The sequence below is a fragment of the Heterodontus francisci genome, chromosome 3, assembly GCF_036365525.1.
Source record: "Heterodontus francisci isolate sHetFra1 chromosome 3, sHetFra1.hap1, whole genome shotgun sequence".
Classification (NCBI taxonomy): Eukaryota; Metazoa; Chordata; class Chondrichthyes; order Heterodontiformes; family Heterodontidae; genus Heterodontus; species Heterodontus francisci.
This window is the reverse complement of record NC_090373.1, coordinates 7,020,310-7,038,204: the sequence shown is the minus strand read 5'-3', so window position 1 is coordinate 7,038,204 and position 17,895 is coordinate 7,020,310. Positions and strand designations below refer to the sequence as shown.

General features: G+C 44.3%; 1 protein-coding gene across 18 annotated transcripts in view; it reads right to left on the bottom strand.

Moving 5' to 3' along the window:
* Positions 1 to 17,895, bottom strand: part of LOC137353703 (regulating synaptic membrane exocytosis protein 3-like) — a 1,492,914-nt gene that overhangs the window by 392,268 nt on the left and 1,082,751 nt on the right. For all 18 annotated transcript variants that reach the window (XM_068020069.1, XM_068020075.1, XM_068020096.1 and 15 more), the window contains one exon: positions 16,660 to 16,783. In XM_068020069.1, coding sequence (XP_067876170.1) covers positions 16,660 to 16,783 — 124 coding nt within the window. The remainder of the gene's footprint in view (positions 1 to 16,659; positions 16,784 to 17,895) is intronic.

The window sequence follows — 17,895 nt, the reverse complement described above, 5'->3', positions numbered from 1 at the left end:
TCTACACTCAGGGCAATTTTTTACAATGGCCAATTTACCTATCAACCCGCAAGTCTTTGGCATGTGGGAGGAAACCAGAGCACCTGGAGGAAACCCAAGCGGTCACAGGGAGAACTTGCAAACTCTGCACAGGCAGTACCCAGAACCGAACCTGGGTCGCTGGAGTTGTGAGGCTGCGGTGCTAACCACTGTGCCACTGTGTCGCCCACGTGCCTTGTGATGAACGAGTAAAATAAATGCACTAGGTTACTTGTGAGCGAATGATAACGAGTAAACAGCAATAGCAAATGAAATGAAAGTCAAGGAGAACTGCATATATGCTAAGTATTAAAACCATTCTACAGTAAGCCTCTTAAAGGACAAAGAATATAACTATTATCCTGAATGATCGTGCTTGGGGTTAAGAACTTTAGCAACTATTGGACAAAATATTTGCAACTGGAAAAATAGTTGTCTGTAAAAATGCCTTGCTTTTTTGAGAGTTTTGTATTGATTCTGTATGTGGGGCTGTATGTGCAGGTATAGATGTTTCATATTTATGTCTAATGTTTATGCATCTAGTCATTTGGTAGTATAAAAATTGAGTATTGCTGAAAATAGAGAACTGTTGGTCAAAGCTTTTCATCTTGCACTCATCAGGACAATCCACAAGAATACCAATGCTAGGGGAAAATGACGACTTTATACTGTATGACAAGAGAGTGCTGACTGGTTGGAAAGTGAACTATGATTGGTCGAGACATTGCCATGGAGAATGCACCAGTTTACGGTGACTGACAGTTAATTGCCAAGCTTTGTTTGAAATTTAAACCAGGCAGCTTGACTTTGATTGATCAAGGCATTGCCCTGAGGTATGAACCAGTGAATGGCTGTCACTTACTTTGTTTAGCTGGAACAGGTGCAATGTGTGGACATGTTCTTGCTGTCTGCAAAGAACAGGGTCCTGTGTATTAATATATGTAGCTTCCAGTACGCGCACATGTGCCACACTGTGAGCCCTACTGACAATCTTAAATTGGTTGTCAGCATAATTCTTAGCACACTGAGGATTATTTAGCAAATGTTGTCCAATCGTGGAATCACATCTAATGTTGGATACCGTGTTTTGAGTTTTGCAAGCACGGGCTGGTTGGATATGGCCTGTACCTTGCCCGTTGCGAACAGCAGAAGGAACATGTTGTGTGATACGATCTGCCAGTCTTTGGGACGTACGGCCTATATAGGTGTTCACGAAATCAGAGTTCACTCGCCAACTAATCAGTACTCTCTTCTCATTTGGTACAAAGTCGTTGTTTTCCCTCACATTGGTATTCTTGCGTATTGTCCTGATGAGTGCAAGACGAAAAGCTTCTACAACATGTCTCTATTTTCAGCAATGCTTATGCATCTCTCAATTAGCAATAAAAGCAACAATTTGGCTGAAGAATTGGGAGGCAGTTGGATATTAGAAACTGAAAATAGTGCATGTAAATCATGCATTCACGATCAGCATGTGAGACAATCATGCCATACTACCAACTCACACAGCTCGGAGTTGCCAACAGTTCTTCATGTATCTCTGAGCTGCCACAAGTCTAACACCAATATGAACTTGAATTTATGTAGCACTTTTAATGCAGTAAACATCCTCAAGGTGCTTCACAGGAGGGAAATATTATGACAGGTGATTAAAAGTTCAAAGACGCAGGTTTTAAGGAGCGTCTTAAGGAAGGAGAGCAAGTTGGAGAGTATTCCAGAGTTTAGGGCCAAGTCAGCTGAAAGCACAGCCGCTGAAATGGTGAGGCAAAGTAAGTGGTGGATGCAAAAGAGACCAGAGTTGGAGGAATGTTGGGTTCTTGAAAGGATGTAGGGCTGAAACTTAGAAACATAGAAAATAGGAGCAGGAGAAGGCCATTGAGCCCTTCGAGCCTGCTCCGCCATTCATCATGATCATGGCTGATTATCCAACTCAGTAACCTGTTCCCACTTTCGCCCCATACCCTTTGATCCCTTTAGACCCAAGAGCTGTATCTAACTTCTTCTTGAAAACATACAATGTTTTGGCCTCAATTGCTTTCTGTGGTAGCGAATTCCACAGATTCACTACTCTGTGGGTGAAGAAATTTCTCCTCGTCTCAGTCCTGAAAGGTTTACCCCGTATCCTTAGACTATGACCCCTGGTTCTGGACTCCCCCACCATCGGGAACATCCTTCCTGCATCTACCCTGTCAAGTCCTGTTAGAATTTTATAGGTTTCTATGAGATCCCTCCTCACTCTTCTGAACTCCAGCGAATATAATCCTAACCGACTCAATCTCTCCTCATACGTCAGTTCCGCCATCCCAGGAATCAGTCTGGTAAACCTTTGCTGCACTCCCTTTATAGCAAGAACATCCTTCCTCAGATAAGGAGACCAAAACTGCACACAATATTCCAGGTGTGGCCTCACCAAGGCCCTGTATAATTGCAGCAGGACATCCCTGTTCCTGTACTCAAATCCTCTTGCTATGAAGGCCAACATACCATTTGCCTTTTTTACTGCCTGTTGCACCTGCATGCTTACCTTCAGCAACTGGTGTACGAGAACACCCAGGTCTCATTGCATATTCCCCTCTCAGTTTCTAGCCGTTCAGATAATAATCTGCCTTCCTGTTTTTTCTACCAAAGTGGATAACCTCACATTTATCCACATTATACTGCATCTGCCATGCATTTGCCTACTCACTCAACTTGTCCAAATCACCCTGAAGCCTCTCTGCATCCTCCTCACAACTCACCCTCCCACCCAGTTTTGTGTCATCTGCAAATTTGGAGATATTACATTTAGTTCCCTCATCTAAATCATTAATATATATTGCGAATAGCTGGGGTCCTAGCACTGATCCCTGTGGTACCCCACTAGTCAGTGCCTGCCATTCAGAAAAAGACCCGTTTAACCCTACCCTTTGTTTCCTGTGCGCCAACCAATTTTCTATCCATCACAATACACTACCCCCAATCCCATGCGCTTTAATTTTACATGCAAATCTCTTATGTGGGACTTTGTCGAAAGCCTTCTGAAAGTCCAAATAAACCACATCCACTGGCTCCCCCTCATCAACTTTACTAGTTACATCCTTGAAGAATTCGAGTCGTTTTGTCAAGCATGATTTCCCTTTCGTAAATCCGTGCTGACCCTGCCTGATTCTACCACTGTTCTCCAAGTGCTCTGCTATAAAATCTTTGATAATGGACTCTAGAATTTTCCCCACTACTCACGTCTGGCTGACTGGTCTATAATTCCCTGCTTTCTCTTTACCTCCCTTTTTAAATAGTGGGGTTACATTAGCTACCCTCCAATCTGTAGGAACTGTTCCAGAGTCTATAGAATCTTGGAAGATGACCAGCAAGGAGGTTGGCGGAGGTTACAGAGATAAGGAGGGGTGAGGCCATGAAGGGATTTGAAAATGAGGATGAAACGTTTAAAATTGCGATGAGGCAATGGGTGATCGGGACTTGGTGTGGATTAGAATATGGGTAGCAGAGTTTTCAATGAGGGTGGAAGATGGAAAGCTGGCCAGGAGAGCATTAAAATAGTGTTCTGATGAAAGGTCACAGATCTGAAACTTTAACTCTGTTTCCCTCTCCACAGATGCTGCCAGACCTGCTGAGTATTTCCAACAATTTCTGTTTTTATATTAGAATAGTGAAGTCAGGAAGAAAAAAGGCATGGGTTTCAGTAGCAGGAGAGAAGGTGAAAACAGGCAGTCTTTGTGAGGGACAGGATATGGGGTCAGATGTTCTGCTTAGGGTCAAATATGATGCTGAGGTTGCAAACAGTCTGGTTCAGTCTGAGACAGTGACAGCAGAGGGAGATGGGATCAATGGCCATTGCACAGCGTTTGTGGTGGGGCACAAAGACAATGGCTTCAGTCTTCCCAATAATTAATTAGAGGACATTTTGATGTATCCAGGGCTGGATGTCAGACAAGCAATGGAGTGGAGGCAGTGGAGGAGTCAAGAGAGGTGGTGGTGGGATCGAGCTGGCTCTCAGCTGCTACAAGTCCATCACTCAGCTCTGAGCTGCCACTGGTCAATGCTTAAGCTAAGTTACTTTAACATAATTGCCTCATATTACAATACCTCAGGAAAAGGTGAGAGTTGGAGGTTGACTATCTTTTGGTCGGGGCTAGCTATTTTCAGATGGTATGATACCAAAATGTACAGATGAGGAAGGTCCCTCATTCACTCCCCAGTTTGTGTTGAGTTTCCTAATATAATCCTATCTGGTAATGTTGACATTTCAATAGGCTGTAAATCCTAAAATGACAGAGGACTGCAGGGCTTTGTGATACGAGAGTGTACAAGTACAAGTAAAAGTACAAGTTCATTCATTGCTTTCAATAATATCAAAATATCACCTCAAACAATAAACAACATCTCGGAAGTTAGGAATTTTATAGCAGAATCTCGTTATCCACTATTGTTCTTGAAACAAACATCACCCCCACCCCCCCATTCCCCTTCCCCCCCACCACCCCCCCCCCCCCACCACTCCACATCCTGACAAAAGCAGTTTCTCAAACCTCAATGTTTTTTGGACTTAGGGGAAGGGCTAAAGACAGGACCCCACCAAGGTTGAAAAGATTAGAATAAGGGTGATAAATAAATAAATAGCTTTTAAGGAACATCACATTTGACTTTGTAAAGTATATAGTATTTAGGGGAAGTGAAAACTAAGAAATAATGAGTTCCACAGTATTGAGGTCCTGAGAACGAATAGGTGAGAAAAGATGATAGCTACATTAAATAAAGACTTCTCATACCAAGATAAGGGGTGGGGTGGGAGAAAGGGCATTTAGGAGCAAATTAGAGAGAGCATTACCCATAGTAATATATTGATAACAATGCAAGAAAGGCTGGGCTGTGACAGACAGCAAGGCTGAAGATGAAATAACCACCAATAAGAAGCTAAGTGTTGTATCTGTGAGTTTGTGATGATGAGGTTTGGCTGCATTATAACTTATATTTTTCAGTTGCAAATTGCAGCTTTCCTAATTTCTCATGATATTTGGAAAGATGCACAGACAGTGGAAGCGGTGAAAATGGTCTCTTTTCTATTGGAACAGCTGAAACATACAGGTTAACATCAAACTATGCTACTCACTGGTAAATCTTACGCATTCGTCTGTGAGAATTTTTGGGATGCGACTGACAAAAGAATCTTTAAGTAAAAAAATTGACAGTAAAAATAAAACTGCTCAATGAAGTATTTAAACAAAATGAGAAACTGAACAATTAAACAGTTCATACTTCAATTTGCATTTTATCTGACAAATATCAAAAATTGCAAAATAATTTAAATCAGCAAAAACTCTGGATAAACTAGTTAACATTTTGGGAACAAGCATTCATTTCTTTCTCATACTCAACTAAAATCTCTACTAAGATGATCAACACTTCAATCAGAATATACTGAAATTATAAAGCTCAATACCCATCTCAGACTGTCTGTTGAGGAGACCGTCTCACCAGTACAACTCAATTACCTTGTAGCAGGTTATTTTCTGTTTATGTTAATTTCATCTTCTGAGACTCCCTGTTTCGTGCTCCATTCCCCAGCTAAGACTGGAGACTGACTCCCAAGCCATCACCAATGCTATTCAATATTTGTTGGCCATTAACCAGAGATGAATCGCACTATTCTTTCTGGCAGAAGGTACTCAGCCTTCACTCAGCATCTCCACATGGCCGAGGCAGTCAGCTGGGACCTACATTCTATCACAGTTTGCAACATCATGTCAAACTCCAAGTGGCTATGTTGGTGTCAGTTGTGACTCAGTGGTAGCACTCTCATATCCAAGCCAGTAGTTTGTGGGTTCAAGCCTCACTCCAGAGATTTGAATCTGGTTGAGACTCCAGTGCAACACCAAATGAGTGCTTCACTGGTTTAGGCGCATGTTTTGGATGAGGCATTGAACAAAAACTTCATAGCCTCTTCCAGGTGCACAGAAAAGATTCTGTAGCATGATTTCAAAGAAGGGTAAGGGGAGTTATTCCTAGTGTTCAGGCCAATAATCATCCCTCAACGAACATTGCTAAAACAATTGCTATTTGTGGGAATTTGCTGCGTGCAAATTGACTGCTGTGTTTCCCACATTAAAAACAGTGAGTGCACTTCAAAAGCACTTAACTGGCTGTAAAGTGATTTGGGACATCCTGAGCTACAGAAATGAAACATTTAAATACCACAAATAATAGCAAACGGTAGCCTGGTTGCCTAAATATCTTAAAAGTCTTGTCTCCTCTGTTACAGTTAGTGGGGCTAGACATTTGTCTTCTGATACTGGGAGTGAATACCTGAGGGCCTGCAATTCTGGTGAAAGTGCTAGAATGCATACACCAGGAAATTCTGCTGCTGACCCCAAACAAACCCATTTACAAACACTGGGTCTCTTTTCACTAGAACAAAGAAGGCCTGATATAGGTATTCAAAATAATCAGTATTTTGGTAAGTCAGAAGAAGCAATTTCCACTGATTATTGAGTGAGTAACTAGAACTCGGGGACCAGAAATTGGGTCATGCATCGCCCATATTTCAGGTGAAAACCAGACACTTCAGGGTTGCTTATGACATGCACCTACTCATTCCACATTGGCAGGAGAACTCAAAGCTGCAGTACTAGATACTTCCAATGTTAATTGGAATGTTCCAATCGGACCCAGCACCAGGAAAAATAGAGACTGGTTTGATGAAAATGACAAGGAAATTCAAGATTTGCTAAAATAAAAAGGTCAGCTCATCAGGCTCATCCAGCCAGCCAAGAGAAAAAGACAACCTATCATCAAGCATGCAGCACCCTTCAATGTAACCTGAGGAACATTCAAAATGACTGGTGGATCGCACTTGCGGAAAAAACTCAAATGTAATCTGATCCTGGCGACATAAGTTTAAGCACTAAAATCTGTCTATGGACCAGCACATCAAACCCAAAACCCCCTGAGGAGCGCCGATGGCAAGACCCTACACAGCGACAAGGAGTCTGTCCTGATCGCTGGTCGGAGCCCTTTGAAACTTTCTTCAGCGCCAAGTGCACAGTGCGTGATACTGCCATCAATCACATCCAACAACAGCCTGTCAAAGAAGAACTGGATGAGAGCCCAACTCTGGAGGAAACTGTGACCACCATCAACCAGATAAAGAGCAACAAAGCGCCCGGAGCCGATGGAATTCCACCCGAAGTCTTGAAGTATGATGGCCCTGTCCTATACACCAAGCTCCATGAGTTTTTCATGGCCTGTTGGGAACAGGGCAGGATTCCACGGGATCATCGTGATGCCGTTATCATCAACTTGCACAAAAGCAAAGGAGAAAAATCAGACTGCTCCAACTACCGTGGGATCACCCTCCTTTCTACTGCTGGGAAGATCCTGGCTAGAATACTTCTGAACAGGTTTGTGCCTACCGTTGTGGAATAAACACTCCCAGAGAGACAGTGTGGTTTCAGAGCAAACAGAGGCACCACGGACATGGTATTTGCACTCAGACAATTATAAGAAAAGTGTTGTGAGCAAAACAAAGGCCTATATGTCACTTTCGTAGACCTCACCGAGGCATTCAACACTGTGAGCAGAGATGGACTTTGGAAAATCCTTAAAAAACTTGGATGCCCACCCAGGTTCCTGGCCATGGTGAAGCAGTTTCATAAAAATGAGTACGGACAGGTCAAGCAAAACAGTGACCTCTCAAGTCACTTCCATATCTCCAATGGGGTGAAGCAGGGATATGTGCTGGCCCCGACCTTATTCACCATCTTTTTCAGCATGATACTGCAGCAGGCAATGGAAGACCTTAAGGAGGGAGTTTACATATGCTTATGGAGGTCTTTTCAACCTCAGGTGTCTTCAGGCTCACACAAAGACACAAGAAAAACTCATCCGTGAACTTCTTTTCGCCAATGACTGTGCTCTCCTGGCCCACAGTCAGTCAGACCTGCAACGTATAACAACATATTTTTCCGAGGCAGCACAACTCTTCGGACTAAAAATCAGTTTAAAGAAAACTGAAGTCCTGCATCAGCCTGCACCCCAAGAAGAATATAGACCACCAAGCATTGTCATTGAGGGAACCGAGCTGAATACCGTCAAGCAATTTACTTATTTGGGGAGCATCATCTTGATTGATGCCACCATAGAGAAGGAGTGGACAATAGGCTCTCAAAAGCAAACAGAACATTCAGCAGACTCTACAAACGTGTGTGGAGCAACCACAGCCTCAGTGCACAGACCAAACTCAGAGTGTACAAAGCCATAGTCCTCACCACCCTTCTGTACGGGGCCGAATCATGGGTGCTATACCGCTATCATGTATGCAAAAGGCCTGCTACCCGACCCGAACCCGACGGGACCCGACGACATGTGTCGGGTTCGGGTCGGGTCGGGCCCATCTTCCGGATCTGGCTTTCGGGCTCGGGTCGGGTTGGGCCGAGTCCAGCTGGGGCCGGGTCGGGTCAGGCCGAACACACGAACACACACGGTAAGTGCTCTGCTGCTAAGCACTGAAATTAAAAAAAACTTACCTCAGCTGGGAGTCCGGGACGAAACTGCGTCTGCGCAGTGAGCGAGTGATGTCACTGTGACATCATCACGCATGCACTGCAGCTTCCTGGAGGTTCCAAGTCCGAAGGTAAGTAAAGCGGTGGTCGGGTTGGGCTCCGGTCGGGTCGAGTCGGGGTTGAGCTCGGGGCAAAATTGGAGGGACTCGGGCCGGGTTGGGCTCGGTCCGCTGTGGTTCGGTCGGGTTCTTTTTCCCGACCTGAGCAGGCCTTTAATGTACGCCTTCTAGAGTGCTTCCATCAGTGCTGCCTCGGCAACATCCTCAAGATCCGCTAGCAGGACCACTTCACAAACATTGAAGTCCTGGAAACAGCCAACATCACCAGCATCGAGGACATCCTCCTGCAAAGTCAATTGCATTGGATGGGTCACATTGCCCGGCTGCGTGACAGTCACCTGTGCAAGATCATGTTGTTATGGAGAGCTGACCACAGGTAAAAGGAACAGAGGGGCCCCATGCAAACATTTCAAGGACTCCCTGAAGAAGTCCCTCTCTGTGTGCACATCGACCATCGGCAGTGGGAAGCACGGGCCATAGATTGTGATGCCTGGAGATGCTACATCAGGAGGGCTACAGACACCTTTGAGACTGAGTGAACAACCAACATGAAAGAGAAAAGGAGAAAGCTAGATCCAATTGCCCCCAGCAGCGACTACACCTTCACTTGTACCTGCTGTGAGAGAATCTGCCGGTTACGGATAGGCCTGACTAGCCACCAATGGGCCTGCAACCAATGACTACAACCTTCCCAAAATCTTCGGCCGCAAAGAAATGTCAGGAGGCAGCGCGCACCACATCGATGATATCTGTTCAGAAGGACCCCTGAAACAAACAGCTGACCCATTTCCATTGCAGATTGGGAGCCTATTTCCCAATTCAGGGCCTTTCCCAGAATTTGCTGGCCACATCAAGCATTATTACCTCGAAAATTTAAATTTCAAATTGAGACAGATTGGCCCAGAATTTCCTGAAAAGTCCTGAAATATTGGATTGGGATGTTTATACAGATGTTCCTGGCAGCCACCTAAGAGAGGAGTTTCAGACCCTTAAATGAGGCGTCTAATGCTTGTATAGGGCCCCTCTACCAAACTGGATGTCGATGGGCAATGCAGGAGATTGCCTTTGGGCTGCTTGGGACTTTAAAGCAGCCACTGTGAACTAAGCAGGGGCAGCCACTAAAAATGTAATTTTAAAATATTGTTTTTTTAAAAATTAATATGAAGCCAAGTAAAGTAGGAGTGCATCGCGATGCCACAGTATCCCACTTGCCTCTGTTCCTCACCATGCTCTGTACCTGGGTGAGGTCCCTGCCTGAGGAAACAGCCCAAAATTAATTGCTTTAAAATGGGTGAGCTGCCTGTGGAGGCGGGACAGGCAACAGCAGCTCCATCAAACAGTGTTAATGAGGTCCAAGTGCCCAGGTCAAGCACTGGGCACATGTGTGGTGGCATTTCAGAGCTGATAATGGGCTGAAGGCATTTTTCACGCCAAGAAGTTTCCATTATATAACTGTTAATAACAACATCCATCACAAATCAAAGGGTGTCCCTTGTACACGACACCGATGGTATCACAGAAATTGATTGTTGGTGCGAAGCCAAATTTATGATGTATCTTGATGAACAGTCAATAAATCAGTAATTCTCTAACATCCCTGTGGGAAATGCAGAGCTCTAGCTATGGCAGGGTGATACACAGCAACCCTCATCAAATCTGACCTCCGCAAAGTGTTGATACTGTTGTATTGAAATCAATAAATATTGCCAGTCTGTTGGAGCACTTGTTGCTAAATGTAGCAGGTTTATTGATCATTCATATGAGGTATATTGTTCAGGTAGAGTCATAGAATAATACAGCACAGAATGGAAATGGTAGCACTGTGTAATGTTACTGGATGAGTAATCTAGAGGCCTCACTCGAGCCTCCTCCCATCTTTCCTCATTATAAATCTATCATCGTAACCCTGTATTCCCTTCTCCCTCATATGCTTGTCTAGCTTCCCCTTAAACGCATTTATACTATTCACTTCCAGCAGTGACGGCGGAAGGGTGACCGAGGCCGGATTGAGGCTCTGAGCCTCGACTACTGCCTCATGGGCACTCAGGCCGCCTTTCACATCCCTGGCCAGCGCCTTCCAGGTGGGCGCATAGCTCACACAAAGGCCACACCAGGACGAGTAGAACTCCACAACACAGGCGGCCGACGAGTTTCTCAGCAGATAATATAAAAGAGGCATTTCCATTAAGTTTATTACTTTCCTTGAGGACCCCACAAAGGCCTCGCTTTCCCCAGACTCTTCCTCTATCCCTTCCTTTCCTCTTGTAATGGCTCTCCTGGTACCCTTTTTCTCAAACCTACTGGTGGGCGGCCTTGGATTGCCCAATTTTCCACAGGCCTCCAAATGCTTCCTGCCCACCTCTGCCCCCAGTGGATCCCAGCACGTTAACCATCAGCCTTAAGAAAACCAACATCATGGGACAGGACGTCAGAAATGCTCCATCCATCAATATCGGCAACCACGCTCTGGAAGTGGTTCAAGAGGTCATCTACCTAGGCTCAACAATCACCAATAACCTGTCTCTCGATGCAGAAATCAACAAGCGCATGGGAAAGGCTTCCACTGCTATGTCCAGACTGGCCAAGAGAGTGTGGGAAAATTACGCACTGACACGGAACACAAAAGTCCGAGTGTATCAAGCCTGTGTCCTCAGTATCTTGCTCTACGGCAGCGAGGCCTGGACAACTTCATTCCATCTTCGCTGCCTCCGGAGAATCCTTGGCATCAGGTGGCAGGATCATATCTCCAACGCAGAAGTCCTCGAGGTGGTCATCATCCAACATCCCCAGCATATACACCCTACTGAACCAGCGGCGCCTGAGATGGCTTAGCCATGTGAGCCGCATGGAAGATGGCAGGATCCCCAAGGACACATTGTACAACGAGTTCGTCACTGGTATCAGACCCACCGGCCATCCATGTCTCCGCTTTAAAGACGTCTGCAAACGCAACATGAAGTCTTGTGACATTGATCACAAGTCGTGGGAGTCAGTTGCCAGTGATCGCCAGAGCTGGCGGACATCCATAAAGGAGGGGCTAAAGTGTGGTGAGTCGAAGAGACTTAGTTGTTGGCAGGAAAAAAGACAGAAGTGCAAGGGGAGAGCCAACTGTGTAACAGCCCCGACAACCAATTTTATCTGCAGCACCTGTGGAAGATCCTGTCACTCTAGTATTGGCCTTTATAGCCACTCCAGGCGCTGCTTCACAAACCACTGACCACCTCCAAGCGCTTACCCATTGTCTCTCGAGACAAGGAGGCCAAAGAAGAAGATGAGAGATGACTATTCACTTCAACTACTTCCTATGGTACCAAGTTCCACATTCTCCCCACTCTTTGGGTAAAGAAGATTCTTCTGAATTCCTGATTGGATTTCTTGGTGACTATCATATATTGATTGCCACTAGTTCTGCTCTTTCCCACAAGTGGAAACATTCTCTCTGTATCCACTCTATCAAAACCTTTCATAAATTTAAAAAGCTCTATTAGGTCACCCCTCAGCCTTCTTTTTTCAAGAGAAAAGAGACCCAGCCTGTTTATCATTTCCTGATAATGTATACCCACGCATTGCTAGCATCATCCTAGTAAATCTTCTCTGTACCCTCTCCAGTGCCTCTGTATCCTTGTTATAGTACAGTGACCAGAACTACACACAGTACTTGAAGGGCTGGATTTTATGGGTCCCCCTGAGGCAGGAGGGGCCCATAGAATTGCGACGGGACGCTTCCCCACTGCCAAATTATTCTGTTCGCAGCGGGATAGGCCGACACAGCCTTCCCGCCCAGAGTACAATTGAGGCCCTTAAATGGCCTATTAACAGCCACTTAAGGGAATTTCCCCCCACTGCTGGGATTTAACCAGCGGCGGGGTGTCTCTGCCATGCGGGGAGGTCACCCAGTAATATGAGATGCCCTTCCTGTGGGCTGTGGGGATGGGGTTCCCTCCTCTGTGGGCCATCTGTGGCCCACGGAGGATCCCCGCCAGGAAAAACTTCACTTCCCTGTACCCACTCCCCCTGCACTGCACGCCCACCCACCCATCCACCTTCACCAGGGCCTGCCAGACTGACCCCAGCAGCTCCACTTCACTTATCGGAGGTCCAGGACTCCACTGCTGGGCCTGGGTCTGAGGCCTCTGCACTACTGCTGATACTGCTGAGCTGCCGGCCCTGTGAGTGGGCAGCTCTTGGAAGCAGGATCCATTCCCCATCTTTAAAAGGACAGGGATCCCGGCGCCTGCCACTTAAGTGCCGGAACAACACAAGATTGCGCTGGGGAACTCGAGAAGGCCGAGGCAGGGGTCCCCCCCACCTTTTGGGCCCAGTGCCAGGAGCCCCGCTGGCACCACAAATTCCAGCCCTAAGTGTGGTCGAACCAAGGTTTAACATAACTTCCATACTTCTCAATTCTGTCCCTCAAAAAATAGAACCTGGTGCTTAGTTTGCTTTTATTTCTATGGCCTTGCTAACCTGTGTCACAACTTTTAGTGATTGGTCTACGTGTACTCCGATATCCCTTTGTTCTCGACCCCACCTCACTTCAACTCGGACCTGCCAAGTAATAAGTGACCTCCCTATTTTTCCTACCACAATGTACTCCCTTATATTTATCTGCGTTGAACTTCATTTGCCAATTATTTTCCCATTCTGCACGTTTATTAATGTTCTCCAGTAATTTGTTGCTATCCTCCCCAGTATTGACTATCCCCACCAATTTGGTGTCATCCACAAACTTAGAAATTATGTTTTTGATTCTAAAGTCCAAATTGTTAATATAAATTGTGAACAGCAGTGATCCTTGTGGAACATCACTTCCCACCTCTTCCGTTCTGAATAACTACCCTTTACTCCCACTCCCTGCTTTCTGTCTTGAAGCTAGTTAGTAATCCATTCTGCCACTTGTCCCCTGACTCTGCACGCTCTGACCTTATTCATTAGTATATCATGGGGCAACTTATCGAAGGCCTTTTGAAAATCTGGATAAATTACATCGGCAGCATTACCATTGCGTACTCACTCTGTTACCGCTCCAAAAAAATTCAATAAGGTTGGTCAAGAAAGATTTTCCCTTTGGAAATCCATGCTGACTATTCATTGTTTTATGTTTCTTTTCTAGATGTTCCTCTATTCCCTCCTTTACTCAGGACTCCATTATTTTTCCTACTGTTAACGTTTCAGGTCTGTGACTTTTCATCAGAACTTTAACTAGCATCAGTGCCATTTGCGGTAGAAGATTGGAACTCGCTTCCGCAAATGGCATTGATGCTCGATCAATTGTTCATTTTAAATCGGGGATTGATAGATTTTTGTTAACTCAAGGTTTAAAGGGATATGGGGGAAAGATGGGTATATGGAGTTAGGTCACAGGTCAGCCATGATCTCACTGAATGGCAGAAGAGGCTCGAGGGGCTGAATGGCCTCCTCCTATTCCCGTGTTCCTCATAAAAATTACACCCTTTGCATCTCTTATTTCCTTTTTCAGTATATTTTGCATTCAGATTGGTTCTCGACTGAAATATGAACCTGACATTTACCATAAGTTTCCCTTTTCTGGTTCATTTTAACCTCTATATCTTTAGTCAAGCTGGGAGCTCTACTGTGTCTAGTGTACCCTGAATTCTCTCCTCTTTGAAGGCTTCCTATTACTTACTTACTGATTACTTTCTTTGATTCCAATCCACCTGAGTCAGGTCTCTTTTCAATGACTGAAATTAGCCCATCTGCAATTGAGTGTTTTCATTTATGATTTTTCCTGTTCCTTTCCATTACTATTCTAAACCTAATGGTATTGTGATTACTGTTTCTCCAATGCTTCCGCTCTGAAACATGCTTCACTTAATCGACTTTATTCCCCAGAACTAGATCCAACACTGCTTCCTTTCTCATTGGGATGATAGCACACTGATCATGAAAGTTCTCCTGTACACATTTCAGGAATTCCTCCCCCATCTTTGTCCTTTACACTGTTACTATCCCAGTATGTTAGGATCATTGAAGCCCCCTATTATTAACACATTAAAGTTCTTTTATTATTCTGCAATTTGGTTCTCTATCTCCTTCCCACTATTTGGTGGCCTGTAGTTTACACCCAACAGTATAATAACTCCTCTATTGGTTTCTAATTGTGAACCAAATAGATTCTGTCTTAGAACCCTGAAGTACATCATCTCTTTCAATATCTTTGATCAATCCCGCCACAACTATTTTTCCTTCTCTACCTTTTCTGAATATTTGCAGTCATTCCTCCTCTTGTTTGAGTCAGATCTCTGTTATTGCCACTGTATCATATTCCCATGTGGCTACTTGTGCCTGCAGTTCACTAATCTTACTTACCATGCTACATGCATTCATGCATATGCACTTCAAAGCCATCTTCGTCTGCCTCATATTTCCCCACCACTCCCATCTCCCCCCCCCCCAACCCAGTCAGACTCTTCCTATTTCTGAACTACTCTATTCTAATGCAGTTTGTCTCTCCCAGTCCTCTGTGCACCTTAATTCTCCTCTCTAATGTTTCAGCCTAGTGCCCCTCCCCCTGTAATCCCTCCCTTATGTAATCCATCACTGAGAACATTGGTTCCAGTTCTGTTGTGGTGCAACCTGTCCATCTTGAAGAGACCCCTCCTGCTCCAGAAGTGGTCGCAATGCCCCAGGAATCAGAAGCCCTCCCTCCTGCACCATTTCTCCAGCCATACGTTAACTGTCTAATCTTACTGTTACTATGCTCACTAGCATGAAGCATTGGGAGTGACCTTTTGAGGTCCTGTCTGTAACTTCCTCCCTAGCTCCTGAAACTTCATCTGCAGGACCTCAACCCTTTACCTATTTATGTCATTGGTTCCCACATGGACCACAACTTCTGGTGGTTCCTCTTCCCCCATCAAAATGTTCTGCACCCATTTAGTAATGTTCTTTACCCTGGTACCAGGGAGGCAACATACCATACAGGAAACACATTGACGGTTCCAGCAATCCAGTTAATCTGCTAATTGTGTATCAATGGTATGATTATATGCAGGTGAAGGGTGTTAATTGGGCTCTTAGTTGAGCACGTATAAGCAGACACTCACTGAGACTGGTGGAGGGTTTTGTATGAGGAGATACATGTTTGTAATCCTTTTACTCTGCACAATAAATGTCGAACTGAGTAAATATAGGCTCCAGCATCTTCCTTCCATAACAAGCTTTCTGGAATTTAACACCTGTCTATCCCCGATTACTGATATTTTCTATGAATCCTATGTTAACTACATTTCTAGGTTTTGCTGGGGCCCCTGCATAGAAAATTGCCTCACAGTGTCATGGATGTGCTGTGGTCGGTACTCCTCCAAGTTGTTGTCACCCTCACTGAAAACCACAAAGTATTGTGTTTTCAGTTTGATATACTTTAAACACAGCCTCAATAACTATGCTTCTTCAATATTGTGTTCAGGAATAATGTTAAATCTAAGTTCTTTCTCTAAAATTTGTACCTTCTTAAACCAGACCTTAGGAATACACGTTAACTTTGAGGGTAATTTTAAGGCAAAGAGCAAAAGCAAAACCTTTCACTACATGACAGCCTGTGAACACAGACTTCACTCAACAGCCATTGACTGCTTTTCACCAGTAATCTTGCTGCGGTGTATTCAAATCAGTTCTTCAGCAAGTGCTAGCATAAATTCATTACTAGAGGATCCAGTGCAGAGCTCCCAAGTGTGTATGACAGTGCTCGGAGCTTCACTGGCATCACAGCTACATCAAAAGACTGAAACAAATATTGCATTATAACACTCCGCTCAACTCTTCAAGTGAATGGTGAATTGCCTTATGAGGGTCTCAATCTTTTTCATTCTGCATTTCTTTTCTACGTCTCTGGTTTAAGGTATTGGATTAAAAAAAACATAGAATATATAGGTAGAACACACATTGGACCAGGAGACAAATGTAGTCGGTCTTCAAGTTTTATATTCCTGGCAAACCAAATTACTGTTGCGTGTTATCGAGGTCCTTTCTTTGGAGACAGCATTAGACAAGATTGCAAACCTTACCCTATTGGCCTGGAAACAACTATTTCAACTTGAAGTTCTGATTTTGATTCCAAAATGATATTGTAAACTTCTTCATTTGTAGCTCCTGGTAATGGTTTACCATTCCATTCAAGGACCTCATCGCCTAGAAAGAAAGTTTCACAATTATTATACCTTTTCTCAAAATTATAACTCTCATACTATAAAATATTTTGTGGTTAAAATAACACATTCTGATATTTCACATTTTTCACAAAACAATAATAATGAACTTTACAATAGATACCTTACAGCATGCACATACTGTGATGTTATTATCTGTGGGTGCAATAAGTATGGAAGTGCATGAGATAACATGATAACTTCTGTGTAGCCACTGAAAAAACAAAATTCAAACAGAAAGGTAGGCATTCGGCACTAGTGCGTGATAAAAGACAGCAGCGAAATTCTAGCTCTGTACCATGTAAAAACACTGCCACAGGAACGCACCAAATTCAGCCCAAGACCCACTCCCATGTCTCTCCATTTTCTCTCTTGAAATCATTACTAGAAGGTATACAAAAGTTCTTTGGAGAATCATTACTTGGCACATCAACCCACTGCAACCCACTCTAGACTTGACTATTCCAACCCACTCCTGGCTATCCTCCATGAATTCACTGACCCTGTCCCTACTTGTGCCAAGCTTGTTCACCCATCATCCCCCCTGTCCTTGTATTGCACGCACAGATAATAACATCACATTTACACTGGCTTCCAGTCAAGCAATATTTTGATTTTACAATTCTCATCCTTGATTTCAAATCCCTCCATGGCTTCGCCCCTCCCTATCTCTGTTATGTCCTCCCGCCTCACAACTCTCCAAGATATCTATGCTCATCTAACTTTGGCCTCTTAAGCATCTTTGATTTTAATCACTCCATCATTGGTGGCTGTGCCTTCAGCTGCCTGGGTCCCAAGCCCTGGAAAACCCTCCCTCGATCTCTCCACCTCTGTACCTCGCTTTCCTTCTTTAAGACACTCCTTAAAACCTACTTCTTTGACCAAGATTTTGGTCATCTGATTTGATATTGCTTTATGTGAGTCAGTGTCCAAATCTGCTTTTTAATGCTCCTGTGAAGCACCTTGGAACATTTTAGTATATTAAAGGCGCTATATAAATGCAAGTTGCTGTGTTGTTCGAAGTGTGCAGCTACAGTTTTGACTGTGTGTCACAGAATAGTGATGCCCAAATAATGAGTGCATAACCTACAGCCT